A 23,018-nucleotide genomic window follows, 5' to 3' on the forward strand; every position below is an offset into this window, starting at 1 on the left:
TGTGATATTCTAACACATTTAAAATGATGACTTTTAAAATTGATTTATCTTGGACCGATCGAGTTCCATTTTTGGTAGATCGATTATCTACCCTGATAAATCCCTTGGCATGGCTGTTCTTTTCTTGCATTGTAGTATCAAAAATTGCAATATCTAGCGTATCAAAAGAAGAATTAAATACATAAATGTTCCAAAGTGGAAACAATCTAATGGCCTCGCCAAATTTGAATGTTTTTTTAAGTTGTCTATTTCCAAGAAATAAAACACAACAAAAATAGCCAGATAACATTTTTCTACAAACAAACACACACAAAACACTCTTAAAGAAATGTTCAAGTTAGACGATGCAAAAAATAATAATTTTGGCAACCAATAAGAATCGACCACAAAAGGAGCTTTTGTCTCCGAGTCTCAAAATTACTCACTCCACTCTCCACATATACACACTTCCCTTCAGTATTCAGTATCGAGTCTATCGCTACATCTATAAATACCCTCCGATTCCAACTCCTCTTGTCCACCAAACATATCATATCATACCAAAAAAACATAAAGGTATTAAAACATATATAAAGCCTTTAGCATGAGTTCAACGTTGAGTGATGTGTTTAGATCGCATCCCATTCACACCCCACTCCCAAGCTTACCCGACCTCAAATCTCTCCCTGATTCTTACACGTGGACCACCAAAGATGATCTCCTCTTCTCCGCCTCCGCCTCCTCCGACTCCCACGAATCCCTGCCGCTCATTGACCTCTCCGATCCCCACGTGACCACTCTTGTGGGCAATGCTTGTACCACGTGGGGCGCGTTTCAGATCACCAACCACGGAGTGCCCTCGCGACTTCTCGACGACATTGAGTTGCTAACCGGAAGTCTTTTCCGGCTTCCCTTCCAACGGAAGATCAAGGCGGCTCGGTCGGAGAATGGCGTCTCCGGCTACGGCGTTGCTCGTATAGCTTCTTTCTTTAATAAGAAAATGTGGTCCGAAGGTTTCACCGTTGTTGGCTCTCCTCTCCACGATTTCCGAAAACTCTGGCCCAGCCATCACCTCGAATACTGGTAGCTTAATTTCTCTATGACTCTATGATTCATGTTCTTATACGTTAGGACCCGTATAACGTAACACATCTTACGTATACATATGTCAAACCAAAAAGAATACCTGTGGACGTTAGTACGTACAGTTGACTACATATATTCAATTGATATGGATTCGTGAATCATCTGAAAAAGGAAAAGTAGAAACCACCTTCTTCTTCTTTTTTTGCCATGTCGCAGTTAGTAAAAAGCACAATAAAAAGCAGAGCTGATAGTCCCACCAAAATATTAGTACAGTATATATATATTAAAAGAGGTTTTTCTATCGTAATAGTGTTCAATAAAAATATACCTTAACGAGTGAATGTGAAAATATAAGACATTTTCTTTGCTTAGAGTTCGAGATTACATTGAGAAAATTAAAATTGTTCACTGAAATTCTTGGTTTATATAAAAGCAAATTTCAGAACTTCTCTTTGTGGTCTATAAGGGAACGTGTTATATATGACAAGTTCAATACATTACGATTTACAAGAGTTCAGATACTAATAAGTTTGCATGGATTCAACAGTGAAATAATTGAAGAGTATGAAGAACATATGCAAAAGTTGGCAGCCAAGTTGATGTGGTTGGCCTTAGGTCATGTTTATCGGGAGTTCATAGCAAGGTTCTTAGAGTTTTTGTGACAAAAAAATAAATCAAAAACTACAAAAAAACAGAAGAGGCTCTCTTATATAATAGACTCAAATCGTTTATAAGAGACGCTACGTGTCCTTATATAGTTGGCGGACAGAATAATACAAAAGCGATTTTTTTTTTTGAGACAATTAATCTCTTCTCTCTTTCTCTCTTTCTCTCTTTCTCTCTATTTCTCTCGCGATCAAAGTCTCGATCCGACAAAGAAAGGTCTGCTTTAATCGGAGGTTATAGAATTAGTGGAGTGTTGGGTCGGAGGCGATTTGAATCGGCGGATTCCAAACCCTTCCTTCTGATTCCAAATTCCTCTAAACTCGATTTATAACTCGCGTTGGTCTCAGGTGGCTTCAAGAACAAAAAGACCATTCTCTCTCTCTCTGTACGACTACTTCGCGTTGTCTCCAATGGTATGTAATCTCACTTTGATGTTCTTCAATTTCATTTCTAGGTTATGTGTTTGTTTTTTTTAATCTCTCTCTCTCTCTCGATCGCATTTGTTAGGGTTTTTGGAATTTGTGACGTTGATTGTATTGATTTCGTATGTAGTTGAATAATCTCAAAATGCGACATCTTCTTTCATATAGATCTAGCTGGTTGTGATTGATTGGAATTTGATTTGATCTGCCTCGAGGTTATCGTATTTTTTCAAGAGCGATTGGGTTTATTCACTTCCTTTAATTGGTTTTGTGATGTTTTGCTTTTGAACCAGAATCATGCGTTTGAGTGTTTGTTACTTTGAATTGATTTTGCAATATAACCTCTATGTTATGTGGATTTGATGATAGGCACCCGTTAGGGGGATTCTTGGTTTGCAAAGGGCAGTATCACTTTGGAAGGAGAGTAACAGATTGGCTCCAGCTTTGAGATCATTCAGCACCCAAGCTGCATCCACTTCCACCACTCCACAGCCGCCTCCACCTCCTCCGCCTCCGGAAAAGACTCATTTCGGTGGTCTCAAGGATGAAGATCGGATTTTTACCAATCTCTATGGTCTACATGACCCATTTCTCAAAGGCGCGATGAAGAGAGGTGATTGGCATAGGACCAAAGATTTGGTGCTCAAGGGTACTGATTGGATTGTCAATGAAATGAAGAAGTCTGGTCTTCGTGGACGTGCTGGTGCTGGTTTCCCTTCTGGTCTTAAGTGGTCTTTTATGCCTAAAGTATCTGATGGTCGTCCTTCCTATTTGGTTGTGAATGCTGATGAGAGTGAGCCTGGAACTTGTAAAGATAGGGAGATCATGCGTTGCAGATGAGTTTAGCTTATGGCTGTCCTGATCTCAGAACTCTTGATCTTTGTGGCTGTGTATTAATTACAGGTAAACCTTTCAACTTTACGAAACCCGAATCAAAGCTTCTGATTTCTGCTCTTAAACATTTGTTGTTGTTTTTGTTGTTGTTGCAGATGAGAGTGTTGTGGCTTTGGCAAACCGGTGTGTACACTTGAGGTCATTGGGGTTATACTACTGCAGAAACATTACAGACAGAGCGATGTACTCATTGGTTCAAGCGGTATGCGATACATTCCCAGCACTCCACACTTGTTCAGGCAGGCATTCACTTGTCATGAGTGGTTGTCTCCATTTACAATCAGTTCACTGTGCATGCATCCTCCAATCTCACGAAACACACACCGCTTTCCCTCACCGGCTCATTGAACCGGTGTGTAAGCCAGAAGGTCTTCTCTTTGGTATATGTGTACACATAAAAAAGCCTATGGTGTTAATAAAAACTTCTTTGAGTTTACTTCTTGTCTTTTGATGCAAAATCTCAAGATTTTAACATTATATACATTATATCAATCTTGTAAATGATTGCCAAATACTTATATCTAACAATTTGTTAAGCTTGGTCCAACAATCACACCATCATTAAAGCTTGCAAGATGATTTGGTTGAGAATATTTAAGCAAAATTTGAAGCAAATCAGTATTAAAATTAATTATTTTCTCCATTTATGAATTGCACTTCTATTGTAATATGTATTAATGTTTTTATTATGTTTTGTATATTCTAAAATTAGTTAAATGCAATATTTTCTAATTTTATAAAATCTTAAATGTTTACACATTTATACCACTTTTATTCTATTTAAAATTTTAAAATTTTTAAAAACAATAATTTAAAAAATAAGAGACTCAAAATAAGAACCTACCAATAAAAAAGAAAATTTTATCTAAGAGATCATGGGTTCTTATATTCCAAACAGTACACAATTAATTCATAAAAAATTTAAGAACTCACCTTATATGAACCCCCAATAAATATGCTCTTAGATTCACTGGGAGTGGAAGTAAATGACATAAATTGGGCCGGGCCTAATTCAGACTTTCAAGGAACCCAAGCAGCTGTCCAACTAAACCATTATCCAATATGCCCAGAACCAGACCGATCGATGGGCCTCGCAGCCCATACTGACTCAACCCTCTTGACCATTTTGTACCAGAACAACACCGCCGGTCTCCAAGTTTTCCAGGAAGACATGGGCTGGTTCACCGTGCCAACTGTCCCCGGCTCACTAGTGGTCAATGTCGGTGACTTGCTCCACATTCTGACCAACGGAATCTTCCCGAGCGTGCTTCACCGTGCCAGGGTTAACCACATCCGATCTCGCTTCTCCATGGCTTACCTTTGGGGTCCACCCTCCGATCTAATGATCTCTCCACTTTCCAGGCTCGTTGATCCTCTCCAATCTCCTCTCTACCCGTCTCTCACTTGGAAACAGTACCTTGCTACCAAAGCTACTCATTTTAATCAGTCTCTTTCCATTATTAGAAACTACATGTCTTCAGGCCAAATTTCTTGATTTTACTTTTACCTATCTAAGTTTTTTTATTTATTAAAAGATTTTTGTTATAATAGTAACAAAAAAAAAATGACATTAATAGCGTGCATTGCATGTACACACACTTGTTCTAATTGTAATATTAGTACTTGGGTCCAAATAAATTAGCTTAGATTTAATTACAAATTGGTGAAATGTGAATAAGGAATATTACCGAATGATTTGCTAATCTACCACGTATTCTTTACTAATGATAGTGCGTGTATTTTTCTATCCAATTTTGATTAGGAACACTTAAAATTTGGGATTTTACCAAATATATATACTTAAAATTTGATTAAGAGAGCTGTGTATACAAAAACTAATAATTTACGTGGATATGTCTCACTAAGCTAATAAAATCACTGGGGGGTTTACAGCTCAACAAAAAAGAACAGAAGTAAGAAACTTATAAGTGATATGCCGTTGAGAGAGAAAGATCGAGGCTGTTTCCTCTGAGAAAGGAGTTTAGTGGCTACGGAGAACCTCGAATCTCTTCTTTCTATGAGAAGAAAATGTGGTCTGAAGGGTTCACTATTGCGGATGGCTCTTACCGCAACCATTTTATTACTCTTTGGCTTCATGATCACGTCAACTACTGGTAACGACCGTCCATTATATTAGACACGTTAATAACATGATTCGGCAAGAGAAATTGCACTTCGTTATGATTAGTGATTACACATAGTCTATAAAGTTATAAAATATTCCGGCAATTAATGGAGTATCAATGATGTGAAATGTTAATATTTTTGGCTAAATCTAACCCTCCAGGCATTCTCTAGCGTACTCGGTCAATGATTTCAGTAGCGTATTTATGGTGTGGTCCAGCTGGTAATGACGTTGAAATCTAACCTATACCTAAGACTAAGATCATCGGTCCGGTTGGACAATCTCTATACCGATCAGTTTCTTGGAAGGAATATCTTCAAATAAAATACAAGGTTTTCGACAAGGCGTTCGACGTAATTAGGACTCGTTAATCCCACCAATTAAAATCAAAGTTGTGGTTGTTAATTAATTTTTGCGAAAACAGAGTTGCATCATTGTGAGATAAAAAAAAAAAAAAAAAAAAAAGAGTTTTTTTATAAATAATATATTAAATTTTTTAATACACACATGATTACAAATACTTGAAGCAGCAATACGTTGGTTCAGGGGTTGACGCCGCAGTAGACTTGAAGGAGATCTTCGCTTGATTTCTTGAGGGAATTGAGGTACGACTCGTAGAAGCGGAGGAGGCCGTCGTGCTCGAAAGGGTTGTACCGGAGGGGATGTTCGTCGTCGACGAGCTCCTCGGGCGTACGAATCGTGCCTTTGTGGAAGGAGAAAACCCCTAAAGAGTAACGAACCTCATCTGCGCTCATCACTACCTTGTGGTAACATGCCTTTATCCTATCGTTACTCCACGCCTTTGAACAAAAACACAAACAACAAAGATGTCAAATTTTATTTATTTAGGGTTTGGGTTGATCTGTATATTCGGATTCAGAACTCACCGTGAGTCCCATGCCGGAGAGAACGACGAATCTTGTCGGCGAGGGTTTAAACCGGACCCATTGATCGGTCATGGTTTTTAATTGGAGACCTCCGACGTGGTTCTGGTGGAGGATACTCATGAAACTCTTATCAGTATGTGATACAAAACCAGTGTTTGCTTCACCGTTTCGTTGTCTCCGGTAACTCAGCATCCTCAACAGGTATCGAGTTGACTCCGAATGACTCGCCAAGTGCTTCTTCTCGTCCATTCCATAGCTCTCGTACAACATCCTCATCACCCTCTGCTCTAGCTCCGCTACTGCTGTTGCGTACTTATGTGTTGTTTCACTGGAAAATCAAAAGAGATGTGTTAACCACTTAACAACCACCCCAAGACAATGCAAGTCTTTGTTTCTTTTACCTGAAGGGATCGTTTCCTTGTGGCCAGAGTAGTTTAGAGAAGTCTTTGCAAGCTTGGTGCTCAGTTGCATAATCTATCCCCAAGCTCTCGTGGATCCGGTAATCCTCAACTACCATAGTCATGTACCCGTGTGAGACCTTGTGGTTCTCGTTCTTGATCTTGATTTCGTACGGCAGATCATACATCTCCTTCATCCCGGTGAGCAAGTCCTCCCTTATATCTGATGTGACGCCATTGAACTCTGCCACAAACCATCCTTGCTCCTCCATTGCTCTTCTGACTTTGTCCCTGATCGTGATCCAGTGACTCGTACCTGGCACTAGCTTTTCGCGGGAGAAGTCGAGGATAGGTAAGCATTGTTGCTCCTCATGTGAGTCCATTGGTGCCCAAAGCGAAAAAGGTGATGAATTTAGTGACTAGTCTAGCCTTGTATATATAGATTCATGTAATCAGTAGGCGTCAACTTCAACTGTACACATTCACAGTAGAGTTCAAATACGATCCTTTTATATAAAGGACAATACTTGGAGAAGATCCGGTTTTGGCTCTTTTGTGCGTCATCCTTCAAATTAAGTATTTAATTGTATCAGATTATTTGTTATACAATCATTAAGTACATACAGACTACAGTAGTTGATTAATGGTATCACATCATATAAAGCAGCCCAATACATATCAACGCAAAAATTGATACAGTATTCTTTTACTTGAATGAGAGTTTCCCATATATTAACAACACTTCATGAAACAGAGCACCCCAACCCCGACGAGTGCAGATGAAACCGAAGACAGAAGATGCAATCGAGGCCACCACATACCCGGTTCCAAATAAGAAAGCACTTGATCAAGCAGTTCACAGTTAGACCGAACGAGGAGCAGCTTCAGAATCGACCTGCGATCCATCATTTGACCGGGAAAACAGAGTAACCGAAGAAGAGTCTAACGTTCTTAGCTTTAGTAACAAGTACAGAACAACTCCACACCCAAACCCTAAGGCGGCACTCGAGCCGGTCATAGACACAGCGGCGCATACCAACATGATGAAGGATTCCTCTTTCGTGTTCATGTCTTTGGAAGCCATTGCCAATTCAATCCCCGCGAATAACAACAGAACCCCAAGAATTCCAATCGGAAACTGGCTCAGAATCCTTACAAACGAGTTTCCAAATACTAAACCCACAATCAGTTTCCCTATCCCAAGAAAGACAACGGGCAACCCACTCCTTGCACCGAACCGGTACTGCCCTGCTAACCCTCCAGCACCGTGACAAACAGGCATAGCACCGAACCAGCACCCGATCAAATTCATCACCCCAACGCTGACAGAGACTGTAGTGGCAGAGAGTTCCTTGTCAAACAAGTCACTGGATAATTTGCAAACGGCGATCACTGAGTTGAGAACAGACAGTGGAATCTGAGGAATCGCCGCTCTTACGAACCCGATCTTCCAATCATCCCAAGTAATTCTCAGAATATGGAACTTGGACGGGCCGAATTTAAGGTCTTTGAAAATGGACGGATCGCGTATGAAACAGAGCACCAACCCGATTACGAACACTACGAGCGCTGATGGAATCGAAGACAGAAGCCGCAGTCTACTCCGGCGAGACTGGCTTCTTTCGTTGCTAGAAGTCTCTGCCGCCAAGTCTCCACCTTCTTCGGCGTCTCTGTCGTTGCCAGAGCCAGTGGACAAAATGATGAAGAGCAGAGCAGCTAGAGCCAAGATAAGGCCGTCGAGGCCGAGCCAAGTACGCGGAGAAGAAGAGGGCTTGAGAGTGGCAGTGTCGTAATTAAACCTGACGTATTTGATAGCGGTGAAGGCGAACTGAAGACCCTGAGAAAGCTGGACGCCGCGTACGACTGGTAGAGGGATGATGTTGTAGAGGAAAGACATGGCTCCAGTGGCCCCGAGAAGGAGAAGAGTGGCAGCAGTGGAAGCTCCGGCGGCGGCGATCTGAGAAGGAGTGAGGTGTGGGGACTCGGAAACGGCGACGGCGGCGATGGATTTCATGGGCTGGACGGGCATAGGGATGTCGAAGAGGAGTCCGGTGGCGATGTTGTAGAATCCAGTGAAGATGAGAGTGGCTGAGAGATCGAGATTGGAGACTAAAGTTAGTGTTAGGACGATGGGGATGAAGGTACCCAGATCACCGACAGCGCCGGAAAGTTCAGAAGAAAGAGGGTTTTTAAGGCGGAGACGACGGCGGAGCCACCCGCATCGGCTGCGATCACCGGGGAGCAGAGGCGTGGTAGTTGTCTCCATGATGGGATCTACAGTGAAATGAAAGCTCTCTCTCTCTCTGTTGACAAATTCTAGTTTTATTACAAAGAAACAAGATTGGGATACCCCTCTCCCCCGGAGAAGTTGGATAAAAGACGGCTTTTCAGACAATCGATGAGTCCATGTTTTTTTTTTTTTTTATATCGACGTGTCATATGCTTTTCTTTCCTTATTTAATTAGTAGTCCCTCATGAACAGAGAATTTATTGAATTGCGCCGGCATCGCACGGAAATTAAATTGTTTCAACGGTTTCTCAACTACCTGCCGTTTTTTTTCCGCATCAACGCTGTCCCTTTCTTTCCCCTGTAGAGTAGCAAGAGAAATCAAAGTATGGCTTTGAACGAGCATATTCAACTTTAAATATTTTGGTGAGTAGAAGAACTAAAATCTAAACTTATTCATATTAAAGTCATGTTACTTAATCAATACACACAGACACAGGTTTATCAGTGTGAACGTAATACCACATTGAACTGAAAAGAATGTTCAAATAAGCTAACAAGACTAAAGACAGTGGTGCAAAAAGGGCCATGATTGTTTGAGAGATTGATCTTTCTCACTCTCAAGATCTTTATTTTTTTGATTCATCCTTCTTTCCTTTTCCCCTAATTACCTTCCCCCAACAAAACCAATATCAAAAGAAACCCTTTCTACATGTTGGTGGGAGCTGACTCCTCTGGCGAACTGCTTGGAGATTCTCCTAGGGAACCATTCTCGCTTTCGTCTTGAGACACAACAGGGATCTTCACTGATGAAGCTCTCTCCATTTCCTTCTCAAGCTCTTCTTCTGACCGCAAGCTGTTGAACTGTCCCTCCAGCGACTTCGCTGCAGCTAACCATGCAGTCACTATAACCAACAAGATCATTCCTAGATATGGCGTTGAATTCGCTAGTGATCCAAAGGATAAGATCATGAACTGCTGGATTAGAGCTCCTCCTGATTTTCCTAATGGGTTGCAGACCACGTCAATTGCAGCTTTCCCTTTAACCTGCACCACATCACAAATGGCTCAAACCCAAAGCTAAACGGCCTTCAACATGGATTCTTTATATAAAAGAGAAGAAAAAGCAAACCTTGGTGTCCTCATCCAACGGGATATAGGCCATTTCTTTGCAAGGATCAAACAAGCTGTACTTGGCACTCTTGCTGAAGATATTCTGAAGGGCACCAACATACACAGCTGCGAGTAGTGGTGTCATACCAAGCTTGGCAACAAGTGGTGCGAATGGGCCGCCAAACAATATCAGAGAGAAGAACGCAACACCGGTCAATAGCAGAACAGTTGGGGTGATCTTTGCAGCTACTCCCCAACCATACTTATCAAATACGTATTGGCTGAGAAGCATCATTGTGAATGTTGCAATACCCGTGCAGGTTGAGAAGTCTCCCATAAATGCTGAGTACTCGTTCGGGCTAGGGAACTACAGAGCATAGAAATGAAGTTAGAAATTGGAAGCATCAAGAATGAAGAGATAGATGGATGAAGAGGAGATGTATATACCTGAGCTTTAAGCTTTGATTTCCATGTGACTTCCACAAGGTTGATACTAATACCATATGCCACCACTAAAGTTGCAAGATCCCTAATGTATGGAGATGACACCAAGAACTTCAAGCTTTCCATCGTTCCCATCTTTGGTTTGTCCTGTAAAAGATATGCAGAGAAAAGCAAATCAGAAGAGTCCTTATAAGTTGCCAAAACAGAACAAAAGCTTGTGCAGACGACCATACCTTCTTCTTCTTGCTACGGGTTGGAAGAGGAACGTATCTATTGACCCACCAATAGAGGAAACAGATGGCGAGTCCCATTCCCACCACAATGCTCATCATGGCTTTCAACGAAACAGCCCAGCCGTCAACTCCAGGACCAAGATTCTTTCTCAAGTTAGAAAAGTATTTCACGGTTCTTCCTGAGAAAATCAGCGCAACATTGGCTCCAAGTCCGAACAAAGGGTAAAATTTCTTGGCTTCATCCACTGTTGTGATCTGCAAAAAGAGTGAAGCAATGCTATGAGACTCACTCATCACCGATTGTAATCACATTCGCTGCATCATTACACATCAAACTCAGTAGAAATCAAGACTATTATCATCAAACCATAAACACATCAGACTATACTTAACAGAAGAAGCACAAAAAAAAAAACCGCAAGAAGATCATAAATCACTAGTCAGCACAAGATCAATTCATGGACCAATTTAATCACCTGATTAGCAAAGCCCCAGAAGAGAACCGAGATCACCACACTACCCCAAAGCTCAGCCATGACATAAAACAAACAGAAACTCCAAATCCGCAAGATGGCAAGAGGACCCATGAATCGTGGGCCGAGAGTTGCAAGAAGCTTATCTGCGAGAGCTTCCGGGTGAATATAGTTGCTGAGAGGGTACATCACGAAACCAAAGGCCCCAAAGTAGACGATGAAAGGAATAATAACGGTGTAAAACAGAGCCTTCTTGGAGAGTACATTGGAGAGTTTGGTGTAGAGGAGCATAAACCCAATGGCCATAGGAAGATTCACCCACGTCTTCAAGAAAGGTATAATCTCAGCAGAACTCCCTTTCGCCGTCACCACCAAGACGTCCTTTGTGTCCCTTAGGATTGTGTAATTGAACAGAATACAAAAGAACATCAACCCTAAAGGTATAATCTTTTTCAAGGTCGTGACCTCCACACCGAAAATCTTCGGCGACGCTGCAGCGGAATCGCCTTCGCCTTCGCCGGCGGTCGCGGCCTCCGCCTTGCATATGAAGTCGGTGCTTCTCTCTTTGTGGGAAATCGAAATCCCTTGAAGGGTTGGCTCAAAGGTTTGAAATTTCTTGTGCCCGTGAAAGGATAGAGACAACCCAGGTAGGTTTCTTGGCTTGGCGGCGAAAAGTCTCTGCTTTAACCCATGGGAAGGCTGGAGAAGGCTTCTCACTCCGATGGGTTTGGCGGGTAAGGAGAGAAGACCTCTGGTTTGTATCGCAGCCTCCATTTCTCTCTATCTCTTCTTACGCTCTGTCTCTCTCTCCAGAAAATACAGAGAAAGACCGGAGAGAAATGTAGGAGGAGGAGGATGAGATAGAGAGATGATGATAAAAGGTGAGACTGGTTGGTTGGTTAGTGCAGTGAAAGAATATAGTTTCGCCAATTGAATATTAACAAATGTGGTAATGTATATATCTCCTTTTAATAGAAGGATCTTTTTTTGATCCCGTATAAAATGTAATTGTGGTAACGCAGGCTAATCTTTCGCAATTTATGTAAATCAAAGCTGTCTCGAGGAAGATAAATTTGCGGTGTTGAAGTTGAACCATGTGAGCTTGTTCATACATATGGTGGCGAACATAGAAAAAGTCACGAAGGTTTTGTCCTTCCTTTTCCTAAGTCAAAAGACCTTTTTGGTATAATTACTTGTTCCTTGTGAGGTTTTTGTTTGTAGTTGGTGGCTATAACTGCTAATGGCTATTACACTTTACGTATATTAATCACGTGTCATTTTTTTGTTGGTGAAAATTAAATCACTTGCCAAGAAAAGAAAAAAAATTCAATCACGTGTCATTTAAATATTAACAAAATATATTCATTTGTGGCTTCTCAAAATCTGATGGAGTTTAAAACAGTGTTACCCACAATAATTTTCATCTCTAATTTTACTTTTAATTTGTTAACTTGCTTGGGTAATAATAATGCAAAAGAAAATACCTTTCAGTAAATATATATATATATATATGTGGTCAAAGGTCAAAACAAAATATATATATATGAGGTTTATGATTTTACATAATTGGTGGAATAATGAATTAGTCATCTACACTCAATTGTTTTGATGTCAATTTTTCCCACATTTTTAAAACGTAGAAGAATTTGCATCCTCATCCAAGTTGACCGCTTATTTCCGACGCCGGCGGCCCAAAATTAGGACGTCAAAGGAAATAAGATGACCAGACTCTATAAATTTTGGTGGAATGTTTTGTCCTTTTCAGCATTCTTTCTTTTTTTTTTCTTGCACACCCAACTTTTGTATCGAATAATTCTATTCCAGGGACCAATTAAAAAAAACATATATGCGGTCCATTCGTTGATATAAGGTGAGAACTTAGATGGTGGTTTCATATTTTTCAAGAGGCACATGTAGGTGATATGCCGTTGCTTCAATTATGAAAAATAAAAGTCTTGAAATAATAAGAAAAAGAAGGAATAAGCCACCACCAACTCTATTCGAATGGTCCTCGGGCAGCATCGCTAGCTTGTTTATTGGAGTTGAATTGAACCCGTAAAAAAACATTTAGAGGTCCACCAAAAATAGTGCGAAACAAAAACACATGTTTAAAATCATGTTCAAACAATCATATATCTTGCATGCGATGTACTCATGTTTTTTTTTTTTTTTTTTTGTTAAAGTTGTACTCATGTTCTTATATACATACATAAGAAATCTACATGTTAACGTGTGAGTATTGAGTTAGTAATGTTTTAACTTTTAACTATAAAACTTTTAGAAATTGCGTTTTCTAGTACTCCTAATTCAATTATTGCGTAGATTCTTTCGGGATGTATCACAACTGGCCAAAAGATACTAGAATAATTTATTTGATAGAATAAAGAAGAAAAACAACTGTGCTGCTTGAGTAAAAAATAAAATCACGAATCGTACATCTGCAAAGCAAATTGAGAGGATAACTGAGAGCCGTGGGATAAGAAAGCGATGGATCGGATTGTCAGTGTTCCTAGTTGCCAAAGAAAAATATCCAAAGGGAAAGGCATGCAATGGAATAGAGCTTGTTTGTTTAGGAAAAGAAGATCCTCTCCCTTCTTTTATTTTCATTTTTTTTTGGGTATGACAAACATTAACACTTATAAAAGTGGGTCCAAATCATTTCACGAGAAGTAGTGGTAACCTTTTTTAACAAGGCCAACGCTAACGGTACTGACATCTTCCACTTGTCTAAAAGTTAACGGTTCTAGAAGATATGTACTTAAGGAGGCGCTTTTACCGAGACATATACGCAAGAATGCGACAATAAATTAAACAATACAAACAGAATCGGTGTTTTATGGCGACACGTCACCACCTTCCCCTTACCTGCGGCTGTGACAGCTGCCCAAGATATTTCTCTCCTTTTTTTTTTGTTTTCTTTCATAAAACCAAATTCCTCCGACGGCTCCGCCTTTGCCACGCTAATTTTTAGCTATTTATTTAGCACCTCTTTTTGTATGTACTCTGTAGTAGTGTACATAATGATAATATTAGGTTGTAGCTTGTAGGTAACGCCCGCACGTTATACATTTACCATTTTATTTTATAATTTTACAAAAATACACTCACTTTGATGTATTTACATACATTGCTCGTATAGAAATAAATATGGCTGTTTTTTCCTCTACTTAGTTAGTTAGTACTGTATATGCATATGTTCTTGGTAACAATTTTTTTAGCTTACAATGATTTCTAGTTTTAACGGTTTACGTAATGCTATAAAACATCCTAGTTATTTTACACATAAAACTTTACATTTTACATTTATGCTTTTTAATTTGTAACTTCTTTGAGTCTGGTGAGATATTTGTGCCTTGTAGTTTGTAAGGCCCGTTTACAAAATTTCCTATATTCTCAGTCTCAGAGCCCAGCAGCTTCTTCTTTTACCAAAATTCATTCCTACACTATTACTCTCTGTTTATTCGAATGCTTCGTTTCCATGTTGCTGCTAACTTGCTTGTTGGCTATTACACGCGACGCGATGATGAACTCGCACATTCTTTTAGGTCGAGCCATTCTGACGCATAATAAGCTTTGAGAAAGCGTTCAGTCTCGGTCACAAAACACAAGCTTTCCTGCTTTACGACATAGTCCTTGTTCCCCAACAGAGTTCACAACCTTACCATAGCTATACATTAACGGCATCTTCCCCATAACTCTATGAAACTCCCTAATGCAATTGCCTCTTCTCTTCCTATGTTCCACTCTCCTACTGCTCAGTCCCACATCTCTTACTCCCTCGTCAACTTGTTCGTTACGCGCATCTCCCCAATCCCTAACTCTCTCCGCTCCAACCATGATCGGCCCTGCTCTTAACTTGTCCGCAGCTACAAAATTCATCAGTATATCCTCGCAGTTACGCATTTGGTCCACAATCATCCTCATCTCCTTCATCTCCACACCTCCTCCGCAGCTATACTCGAAGAGATAATCTTGTTTCATCATCATAAACTTGGTCAGCAAGATAGAGTATCTATCAGGATGAACAGTGTATATCCACTCTCTCCCCTGCAAATCGAAACCGTGTGACCTCACAAACGTTCCAACAAGACGATCAGGATTAGACTTCCACACGGAAAATGCGAACTCCAGCGATCTCCGGTCAACCTCGACGTCATCATCACATACCAGAACAGCACGAGTGTCTACAGAGGAACGAGGTAGGAATCTGGCGTTGAGGCTGCTCGAAGATTGCTGAATCAGAGAGATTGAAGCAGTACCAGGCGAATACTGAGTCATGTTGTGGTATAACTGGTCAAGAACCTGGTCATGTGTGTTAGGGTTACCCCATAGGACTAAGATGGATGATACGACTGAGGCTGCTGAATACGAGGCAACGATGGTTTGCAGAAGAGGAATCCGAGATTCAGAGTAACCGTTGATTAGAACGGTTAGCTGATCCGATCTGAGTTTCTCAAATTCTCTCTGATTCATCGAGTCACACGGATCCGGATCAAGTGATAACGTACGGCAAAACACGAGATCCGTAACAAAGACTAGAACGAACATGAACCAGATATAGTAGAAAGCAATCCACACCGTTATTACTCCCATATCAACCCTAGTTTCTTTTTTTTTTCTTCTTCTTCTTATCAATGTGATCGATGAAAACAGAGCAGAACGATCGGAATCAAAAATTTACCTCGGAAGAAGCAGAAGCGGTGTTCCGGTATCGGAATCTCTCGACGGAGAGATTTGAACTTCAGAATGACTAGTTGGGGAGCAAAAAGTCAAGCCTAAAGTAATCAAAGCTGGGTTTTCAGTATTAAAGCCCTATAAGAATGTAATTAAGCCCAATGAAGTTTACAAATCAAACAAAGCCCAATACAACATCTTCTTTTGGCTATTATTATAGTACGAGGGGATTTGTACCTCGGGCAGCTTTAGATGCGGCAGCAGGTTGCTGCTCAAAAAGCGTGAAAGTTGGAGCAGAGAAGGAGTGGGGATTTGGGACCCATGCACGTGATCTTTGCTCTTTTCAGTTGGTAGTTTGCCTTTTCTATGCAATCTCCCTATTACTATTAGTAATGTCTCTGTGTGGATTGGTGGTGTTTCATGCATTTGGGTTGTCTCTCTGGTCAAACTAAAGCACTTATCATCATCATTCATCAAAACCTTCTTCCACCAACTAACGCTAGCTTAGCAAGTATTTTATGATATATTTGCCACTGAACTTTGTGTGTTGAATTATGTAATCCGAAACAAGACATTAATTATTAGTATAGTTTTGGACAAGATATCTTGTTACAACAAGATAGTTTGGTGACAGCTTATTAATGTTGCATTACATGTGAAAAGCCAAGTAATTTAATAACGGATGGCCCAGCCCGTATTGTCTGTTTATTAAGCAAGTTTGAAAAGTTAACAACGGTCACAAAATTTAAAAAAAAAAAAAAAAAACAGGCCGTTGTCACTGTTACAGTCAGCTACACTGTTTTTTGCTTAAATTATTCTTTCTTTCTATCTTAAATTTAGTTTGCAAAGCTTTTTTTTTTTTTTCTTTTTTTTTTTTTTTGTAAAATAGTTTGCAAAGCTTTGGAATAATAAGAGATCTAGGTGAATAAATCCTAATAATAGAAAATATCAGTCTTATATAGAGTGTGTATTCCAAATAAACAAAACAAGTCTGTCATGAACGTATAATTTCTGTTTATATATATATATGTTCTAGAAAAAGAATTTACTTTTTACAGAAACAATATTTCCACAAATAGAAACAACAACAACACTGGTTTTTCTTAGAAAAATAGCACTGCTAAGTATAGTGTCTTTCTATGCTTAGGTTTTTTTATTATTTTTTTTCCATAATAAAAAGGGTAGATTAGTCCAATAAAAAGACTTATGATAGAATGGTCCGTAGGAACAAAGTCATGTAAAAAAAACAAGATATTTATTGTTTTTACAAAATAATTAATTAAAATTTGTTTTTAATTATAAGTATGGTACTATAGAGTATAATAATAATAATGTATGTTTTTTTTAAAAAAAAAGAAACGTTGTAGAAAAAAAAGAGCAGAAGAAAACGGAGATTTTTGTTTAATTTGTTTTTAAAGTTTAAAAATTACGGATCGACGTCCACCAAAAAGTTTTTCCCTTTTTTTATTTTTTATTTTCTTCTTCTTTCTTTCTTTCTTTCTTTGTTGTTGTTGTTTCGCAGCCGTTCCTGCGATTCTGAAATTCCTAAAATTTTTCTTCTTCGATATCAGAATCGTAGCAATGGCATTCCCTCTTTATTTCTGATTCATTCTTTTTTTTTTTCTCACTCATTGCGTATAACAAAAAGGGGGGTCACTTTTTTGTTTTTGTTTTCTCTCTGCATCCAAGGCATATATGGCCAACTCGCCACCATCTTCGTCGCGAAATCATCCTTCGAAGTTGGTGGATTTTTGTTGGTCGTCTCTTCTCGTTAGGGTTCCTCCTCTAACCCCCACATAATTTAGTTTTTTAAGCAAAGGAGACAAAAAAAAAAAAGAGTCTGATCCCGGAGGTGTGATCTTCGATTCTCGGATTTGTATATTCTTTTTTTTTGTCGGGGAAAGAAAGCAATGGGGAAAGGTTGGTTTATGGTAGATAAAGCGAGAAGATGCTTAAGGACGCTCTTCTTCATGGTTGCCATGTTGGTTTCTCTTTTGGTTTCGTCCTTGCCTGTACTTGTAGCCATCGGCGACGTCTTGGTTCCCACCTTTTTGCTTTCAAGCTTCACCTGTTTGACCTGCTACGGCTTTAAGGAGCATCTTACGCGATACGCTTTCAAGAGCTCTTTGACTGATATCCCTCTCGTCTCCCTCGTCAGATCTTTCTTTGTCATTTGTATGGAATATTCCTTCTTCTCTTTCTACCCTCTAGCTAGTTTAATAATGCTCTGTTTTCTCGAATATTTATTATTCATCTCTTCATCAAACACAACAGGTGTTTACTCTCTCTCTGATGCTCCTGCGGTGTCGCACGGTCCTTACCTCGGAACTGTATCCATGTGTTCTGTTGTTTCAATTATCCTTCTTTCAGTTAAAGCTTGCGTTTTTACTGCTAACTCTCAACTTATTGCGGAAGCCTCGTCATCATCTCCGGCAAGGCAACGACTCCATCTCAAGAAGTCTTGGGGGATGCCTGTTTTGTTCCTTTCATCTCTGGTTTTTGCTCTTGGTCATATGGTTGTTTCTTACAGAACAAGTTGCAGAGCTAGGAGGAAACTCTTGTATCATAGAGTTGACCCTGAATCTGTGAGTTTCTTAATTATCCATCCTCTATGATTTTTTTTTTTTTTTTAAGTTGAAGATCATCTACTAAATATCTTATTGACTGTGTGATAGGTTATTTCGTGCAAAAGTGTCTTATCTGGGGGTTACCATAAAGTCCCACGTTCTCCCATTCCTTTGGTAGGAAAGGCATCGATCTTGGATGGACGAAAGTTGCCTTCTTCAGCATCCCATGATGAAGGAGAGCTCCCTGTCAGATTGCTTGCTGATCTTGAAAGCTTATTCATCAATGTCAGAGGCCTCACTCTGCATTACAAGATTTGCACACCTGGTTCTCCTCCGCAACACTCCATCTCCTCAACTCTTTCTCTTGAAACCAATTCTATGCTCAATGTACCAGAGGAAATGGCGGGACGGTTGAAGCTTGACAGGAATTTATTGAGCATGGTCACAAGAAACAAGCTCAATCATCACCACCACCATAGGAGTTATAGCAGTCTGATCAACATTTCCTCTTCCTTGCACGACCCTCTGTTAGATCATGCTTCTTCTCTTCTTTTCAAAGATATTCAGGAAGATGGGTGTCGAGAGGATGACGTGAATGTGTCCAGTTTTGGTGCCACGAAACAGCAAAATGTGGATGGAAGCGGTCAATTTGGTGTGGTGTTTGTCCATGGATTTGGCGGAGGAGTGTTTTCTTGGAGACATGTGATGGGTTCTCTCTCCCATCAGCTTGGATGTGTTGTCACTGCATTTGACAGGCCTGGATGGGGATTAACAGTCAGAACTCATAAAAAGGATTTGGAAGCTAGAGAGATGCCAAACCCTTACACTCTGGAAAATCAGGTAAATTTCAGTTCAATTTCAGACTCATGGGAGCTTTGTCGTTGCACTTAGAAAGAAATGTTAACAAACACTCATTGATCTGTTTATGGGTTCCAGGTAGATATGCTTCTTGCTTTTTGCCAAGAAATGGGATTTGCTTCTGTAGTCTTGGTTGGCCATGATGATGGAGGCTTGCTTGCTCTCAAGGCTGCACAGAGATTGGTAGAATCAAAAGATTCCATCAAAGTTAAAGGAGTGATTTTGCTTAATGTAAGCTTAACGAGGGAAGTAGTTCCAGCTTTTGCAAGAATACTTTTGCATACATCACTTGGAAAGAAACACCTTGTTCGCCCGCTTTTACGCACTGAAATAGCTCAGGTGGTGAATCGCCGAGCTTGGTATGACCCATCTAAGATGACATCAGACGTCTTAAGGCTATACAAGGCTCCACTTCATGTGGAAGGCTGGGATGAGGCACTTCACGAGATAGGCAGACTCTCATCCGAGATGGTGCTTCCAACTCATAATGCATTGTCACTTCTCCAGGCAGTGGAAAATTTACCAGTATTAGTCGTTGCTGGAGCAGAGGATGCACTTGTTTCGCTTAAGTCCTCCCAAGTCATGGCTTCAAAACTCGTAAACTCCGTAAGTCATAACTAATATTATATTTAAATTAAACACATCAAACTCTCTTGTTGCCTCAACTAATATTATACATGCCAACAAACAGAGGCTAGTAGCAATCTCAGGATGCGGCCATCTACCACATGAGGAGTGTCCCAAGGCGCTTCTTGCAGCCATGTCCCCATTCATTAGTAGACTTGTACCTAGTGGAGTGAGTGACTGAGTGATCACTTCTTGTTGTCTTAGCTCTCAATTGATAGTGTTTGTGCCCTTTTTTTGCCTGCCCTAAAAAGAAAGAAGTTGGGGCGATTTTAAAATGGTCTTCATAAATTTGTGTTCATGATATATGCAGAGTTATTGTAACCTTCTCTGTTATTCTCATTTGAGTTTTATCATGGTTTTTGAAGTATTCTATTTATTTTCCAATTAAAACATGAGTGGAGTTATCCAATATGGAATACGTGCAGCTGTTGGTATATAAATATGATGATCATGAGGCTTCAAGGTCTCTCAAGTGTGATGATGATCACAAAAGAACCCAACATAAACATTAAAAATTACAGCAACTAAGCAGACTCTTCTTAAACTAAACGTTACTCTCTCAAACTAAACGTTAGGAGGACAAATGGGATACTTCTTGCAAGCACAAAGAAGAAAAGCAAACGGGAGAGAGACTACTCAATCCAGAATATCAGAGATAGCTGTCTTCTTAAATGGATCACCTTGAGCCAACTGTGCTGCCATGGATTTGTTTGGAAAGATATTATCCGCCTTCATTCTATCTCGCATTCCATATGCAGGGGCTTTGGCTTTTATGTAAGCCTGCATGAGGGCTTGGAACTGCCTAAGCCGAGATGTATACCCAGCTTCCCTCATTTTTTGGAATATCTTCTCTGTGTTATGAACATCTCCTCGTTTTGAGTACTCGTCCATGATGTACATGAAGGAGTTCATCATCAGTTTTGTATGGCTCTGTTTCGATGCCTTGATCAGCAAAGAATCAGCCTTTTCAACTTCCCCAGCTTCCACATAGAGCTTGATGAGTGCATCCCATGTCGCTGCCTCAATCCTGCAACCGCTCTCAGCCATTCGTTTCACCAGATCCTTACCCTCTGAGAGCATCTTGTGATCTACGTAAACCCTCAAGAGAACGGAGTAAGTATTAGAAGAAGCTCTCCTGTCCATCTTCACAATCTTCTCAAAAATGGCCTCTGCTTCTTTTACTTTATTGAGCTTTCCAAAAGCGTGGATGGCAGCAAGGGATTCCTCAAAGCGGGGCTTTGATTCAAAGATCTTCCAAATTCTCTCCACTTCATCTTCTCTCCTAAGAGTGGCATAAATGGAGAGCAAATCTTTGAATGCACGACGGTTTGCCTCTAAGCTTTCACCTTCCATCTCTTTCAAGACTTTCTCGGCTTTGTCTTTGAGCCCAGCTCCCGAATAGTGTCTAGCAATGATAGCTTGTGTATGGAAGTCCGGTTCAACACCTTCATCTTTCATTGTCTCCAGGATTTGCTCCATCCCACTAATGTCATTTGTTGCACCTTTGACGTCAATGAGGATTTTGTATGTGAGAAGACTGGGCTTGACGTTTTCTTTCTCCATGAGCAATAGAACATCAGCAATTTTCTTCCTGTCGACCCTCTTGTAGAGGAGAAGCATCTGATCACAAGTAAATGAAGAGAGAGGGAAACCCAAGTCCTTCATTTTGTTGAAGACAAGTTCAGATTTCTTCACATTGCAAGCAGCGACAGTATTGGCCAATAGGGTACGGTAAATCACTTCCCCTTGGAAAGATTTTGGGATCTTGTGCAAGTAAGCTTCTCCGTTTTCTAAGCTACGTATCTTAACTGTGAGATCTAACCGAGAAGCATAATCTCTCTCATTCATTTCAATTTTCTTATTTGCTTCCAACCACTCTGACATCTATACAAAACAGAAAAGAAATGGTAAGCACTTGAACCCAAAATTTGAGATAGAAATTGTAAATAACAAAAGTAAGAGAAGTAAGAAAACAAAAAAACCTGTAAAGCTCTACCAAACATGCGACGTTTGCGCAGCTGAAGCATAGCCTTAGCAACCTCAACACGGGTGATATCATTTCCAGCTTCCACCCACTTGTCAAGTGCACTACCAATAGCGAGACCTGGTGCGGAGACAATGGTCTTAAAAAGCTCAGATGGTTTATATTCTACGGTTTTTTTACTATCCTCGGTTTCAGTGAGGTCAAGTTCAAGTTCTTCTTCTTCACTGTCATCTTCATCAGCGGAGAGCTTTACCTCAGGAGCGGCCTCATCATCATCGCTACTTGTATCTTGGCCTGATTTAGAACTTCCGAGTTCAGAGAAACCGTCTTCGAGGTCATAATCCTCTTCTTGATCACTTTTGGTGCCAGCACTGGAGGAAAAAGCACGTTGACTGAGAGAGGAGATCTCGTCAAATCTTGGCAGAGCTGCTTCACGGTTACAAGAAACAACAACAGAAGAGGGTTGAAGAGTGAAGAAGGTCCTTTCTCCTCCTCCTCCGGATTGGAGTATATCTATAGAATAGACAGCAGAAGAACAAGCTCCCAAACGGAGTCTCTGACTTCTGCCAAAACAAAAATCGTTGCGCTTTTAGTTTCCAAATTGGCAAAAAAAAAAAAAAATGAAAGGCATTTTCAAGGCAAATCAAAGCCCTCCACAAGCTCAAACATTTCAATTTAATCGAAATCTATTTCAAAAGATAGGAAGACACAAAATTTGAGAGATTCTTCTAACCTCCGCAAAACCTTGGAAAGAGCGAACATGCTTCCTCTGCTCTCTCTCTCTCTCTCTGGAAATCACCTGCTTTTTGAAGAAAAACACAACCCAATATCAGATCAGATTATTAACAATAGCAAGCAATATTATTACATCACAGATTCGTAAGAAAGGTTACGCCTTTCCACTGAAACCATCAGATCAGACCCCAAAAAGAAACAAGAGAACTCGAAATAGAGAAGGAAAACAGAAGAAGAGACGATTACGTGTTTGTTAACAGACAGACAGTGCACTGCGCGAGCCGATCAAGAAATGGGATAGAGAGAGAGTCTCACAGGGTTTATGAGAAGAGAACTGAAGACTGTAGATGATGGTTTAAGCTTTAGGGTTTTACGTATTCCTTGTTTTGACCATTTTGCCCTCTAACAAGGTTTTTTTTGGTTTTGGTTTCGTAATTAAAATCAGAACTTTAACCTTTGATTATCGTAATTTCATTTTAAATTAAATGGCAGCTTAATTATAGACGCCATTGCGTATTAAAAAATATTCAATACTGCGTATTAAAAAAGCATTGATTATTTCATTTTGTTACAATATCTTATTCATAAACAATTAACTTTATTATTAACATCCACGATCGAGGGAG

General features: G+C 40.0%; 6 protein-coding genes and 2 pseudogenes across 9 annotated transcripts; 3 read left to right on the forward strand and 5 right to left on the reverse strand.

Moving 5' to 3' along the window:
• Nucleotides 1–484: 484 nt before the first annotated feature.
• Nucleotides 485–4,542, forward strand: LOC104703411 (gibberellin 3-beta-dioxygenase 2). The gene is made up of 3 exons (XM_087457512.1): nt 485–1,062; nt 1,613–1,680; nt 4,013–4,542. The coding sequence occupies exons 1-3, from the start codon at nt 584–586 to the stop codon at nt 4,540–4,542; spliced, it is 1,077 nt and encodes a 358-aa protein (XP_087313638.1). The 5' UTR covers nt 485–583.
• On the forward strand, nt 2,005–2,993 carry LOC147941912 (NADH dehydrogenase [ubiquinone] flavoprotein 1, mitochondrial pseudogene; annotated as a pseudogene). Its single transcript, XR_015561120.1, has 2 exons — nt 2,005–2,144; nt 2,523–2,993. The product of XR_015561120.1 is annotated as an NADH dehydrogenase [ubiquinone] flavoprotein 1, mitochondrial pseudogene (transcript).
• Nucleotides 4,543–5,640: 1,098 nt separating the features above from the next.
• On the reverse strand, nt 5,641–6,883 carry LOC104752490 (putative 2-oxoglutarate-dependent dioxygenase AOP1). The gene is made up of 3 exons (XM_010474647.3): nt 6,461–6,883; nt 6,060–6,387; nt 5,641–5,972 (listed from the first exon to the last, which is right to left on the reverse strand). Exons 1-3 carry the CDS (start codon nt 6,838–6,840, stop codon nt 5,715–5,717), a joined length of 966 nt encoding a protein of 321 aa, XP_010472949.2. The 5' UTR covers nt 6,841–6,883; the 3' UTR covers nt 5,641–5,714.
• A 153-nt stretch (nt 6,884–7,036) lies between these two features.
• Nucleotides 7,037–8,723, reverse strand: LOC104752491 (molybdate transporter 2). The gene has a single exon (XM_087457511.1). It carries the CDS (start codon nt 8,721–8,723, stop codon nt 7,320–7,322), a length of 1,404 nt encoding a protein of 467 aa, XP_087313637.1. The 3' UTR covers nt 7,037–7,319.
• LOC104703414 (ADP,ATP carrier protein 1, chloroplastic) lies at nt 7,037–12,179 on the reverse strand. The gene is made up of 5 exons (XM_010419424.3): nt 10,951–12,179; nt 10,475–10,729; nt 10,245–10,388; nt 9,817–10,164; nt 7,037–9,731 (listed from the first exon to the last, which is right to left on the reverse strand). Exons 1-5 carry the CDS (start codon nt 11,719–11,721, stop codon nt 9,393–9,395), a joined length of 1,857 nt encoding a protein of 618 aa, XP_010417726.2. The 5' UTR covers nt 11,722–12,179; the 3' UTR covers nt 7,037–9,392.
• A 2,021-nt stretch (nt 12,180–14,200) lies between these two features.
• On the reverse strand, nt 14,201–16,380 carry LOC104703415 (glycosyltransferase family protein 64 C3 pseudogene; annotated as a pseudogene). Its single transcript, XR_015562588.1, has one exon. The product of XR_015562588.1 is annotated as a glycosyltransferase family protein 64 C3 pseudogene (transcript).
• Nucleotides 16,356–20,082, forward strand: LOC104703416 (uncharacterized). The gene is made up of 5 exons (XM_087459846.1): nt 16,356–17,796; nt 17,896–18,206; nt 18,297–19,028; nt 19,125–19,652; nt 19,738–20,082. The coding sequence occupies exons 1-5, from the start codon at nt 17,532–17,534 to the stop codon at nt 19,852–19,854; spliced, it is 1,953 nt and encodes a 650-aa protein (XP_087315972.1). The 5' UTR covers nt 16,356–17,531; the 3' UTR covers nt 19,855–20,082.
• On the reverse strand, nt 20,083–22,765 carry LOC104703417 (pentatricopeptide repeat-containing protein At1g80270, mitochondrial). Of its 2 annotated transcripts, none has more exons than XM_010419428.2 (4): nt 22,639–22,765; nt 22,391–22,456; nt 21,656–22,220; nt 20,083–21,557 (listed from the first exon to the last, which is right to left on the reverse strand). In XM_010419428.2, exons 2-4 carry the CDS (start codon nt 22,417–22,419, stop codon nt 20,310–20,312), a joined length of 1,842 nt encoding a protein of 613 aa, XP_010417730.2. In that variant the 5' UTR covers nt 22,420–22,456; nt 22,639–22,765; the 3' UTR covers nt 20,083–20,309. The 2 variants fall into 2 exon arrangements, with proteins under 2 accessions (XP_010417730.2, XP_010417731.2); XM_010419429.3 differs by having other exon boundaries at nt 22,391–22,459; nt 22,639–22,753.
• Nucleotides 22,766–23,018: the final 253 nt, after the last annotated feature.

Source organism: Camelina sativa, chromosome 7, assembly GCF_030686135.1.
Source record: "Camelina sativa cultivar CO46 ecotype springtype chromosome 7, ASM3068613v1".
In the NCBI taxonomy this organism is placed as follows: Eukaryota; Viridiplantae; Streptophyta; class Magnoliopsida; order Brassicales; family Brassicaceae; genus Camelina; species Camelina sativa.

Excerpts from the sequence above, each read along its gene's own strand:
- LOC104703414 (XM_010419424.3), bottom strand. The coding sequence starts at position 11,721 with ATGGAGGCTGCGATACAAACCAGAGGTCTTCTCTCCTTACCCGCCAAA. Across the intron at positions 10,165-10,244 it reads AATCAAAGCTTAAAGCTCAG|TTCCCTAGCCCGAACGAGTA; the intron begins GTATATACATCT and ends TATGCTCTGTAG. Across the intron at positions 9,732-9,816 it reads CGTTGGATGAGGACACCAAG|GTTAAAGGGAAAGCTGCAAT; the intron begins GTTTGCTTTTTC and ends GATGTGGTGCAG.
- LOC104703416 (XM_087459846.1), top strand. The coding sequence starts at position 17,532 with ATGGGGAAAGGTTGGTTTATGGTAGATAAAGCGAGAAGATGCTTAAGG. Across the intron at positions 17,797-17,895 it reads CAGATCTTTCTTTGTCATTT|GTGTTTACTCTCTCTCTGAT; the intron begins GTATGGAATATT and ends CAAACACAACAG. Across the intron at positions 19,029-19,124 it reads CTTACACTCTGGAAAATCAG|GTAGATATGCTTCTTGCTTT; the intron begins GTAAATTTCAGT and ends TATGGGTTCCAG.
- LOC104703411 (XM_087457512.1), top strand. The coding sequence starts at position 584 with ATGAGTTCAACGTTGAGTGATGTGTTTAGATCGCATCCCATTCACACC. Across the intron at positions 1,063-1,612 it reads AGCCATCACCTCGAATACTG|TGAAATAATTGAAGAGTATG; the intron begins GTAGCTTAATTT and ends TGGATTCAACAG. Across the intron at positions 1,681-4,012 it reads GTTGATGTGGTTGGCCTTAG|ATTCACTGGGAGTGGAAGTA; the intron begins GTCATGTTTATC and ends ATATGCTCTTAG.
- LOC104752491 (XM_087457511.1), bottom strand. The coding sequence starts at position 8,723 with ATGGAGACAACTACCACGCCTCTGCTCCCCGGTGATCGCAGCCGATGC.
- LOC104703417 (XM_010419428.2), bottom strand. The coding sequence starts at position 22,419 with ATGTTCGCTCTTTCCAAGGTTTTGCGGAG. Across the intron at positions 22,221-22,390 it reads CTTTCCAAGGTTTTGCGGAG|AAGTCAGAGACTCCGTTTGG; the intron begins GTTAGAAGAATC and ends TTGTTTTGGCAG. Across the intron at positions 21,558-21,655 it reads TGTTTGGTAGAGCTTTACAG|ATGTCAGAGTGGTTGGAAGC; the intron begins GTTTTTTTGTTT and ends TGTTTTGTATAG.
- LOC104752490 (XM_010474647.3), bottom strand. The coding sequence starts at position 6,840 with ATGGACTCACATGAGGAGCAACAATGCTTACCTATCCTCGACTTCTCC. Across the intron at positions 6,388-6,460 it reads CAAGGAAACGATCCCTTCAG|TGAAACAACACATAAGTACG; the intron begins GTAAAAGAAACA and ends TTGATTTTCCAG. Across the intron at positions 5,973-6,059 it reads TCTCCGGCATGGGACTCACG|GCGTGGAGTAACGATAGGAT; the intron begins GTGAGTTCTGAA and ends TTTTGTTCAAAG.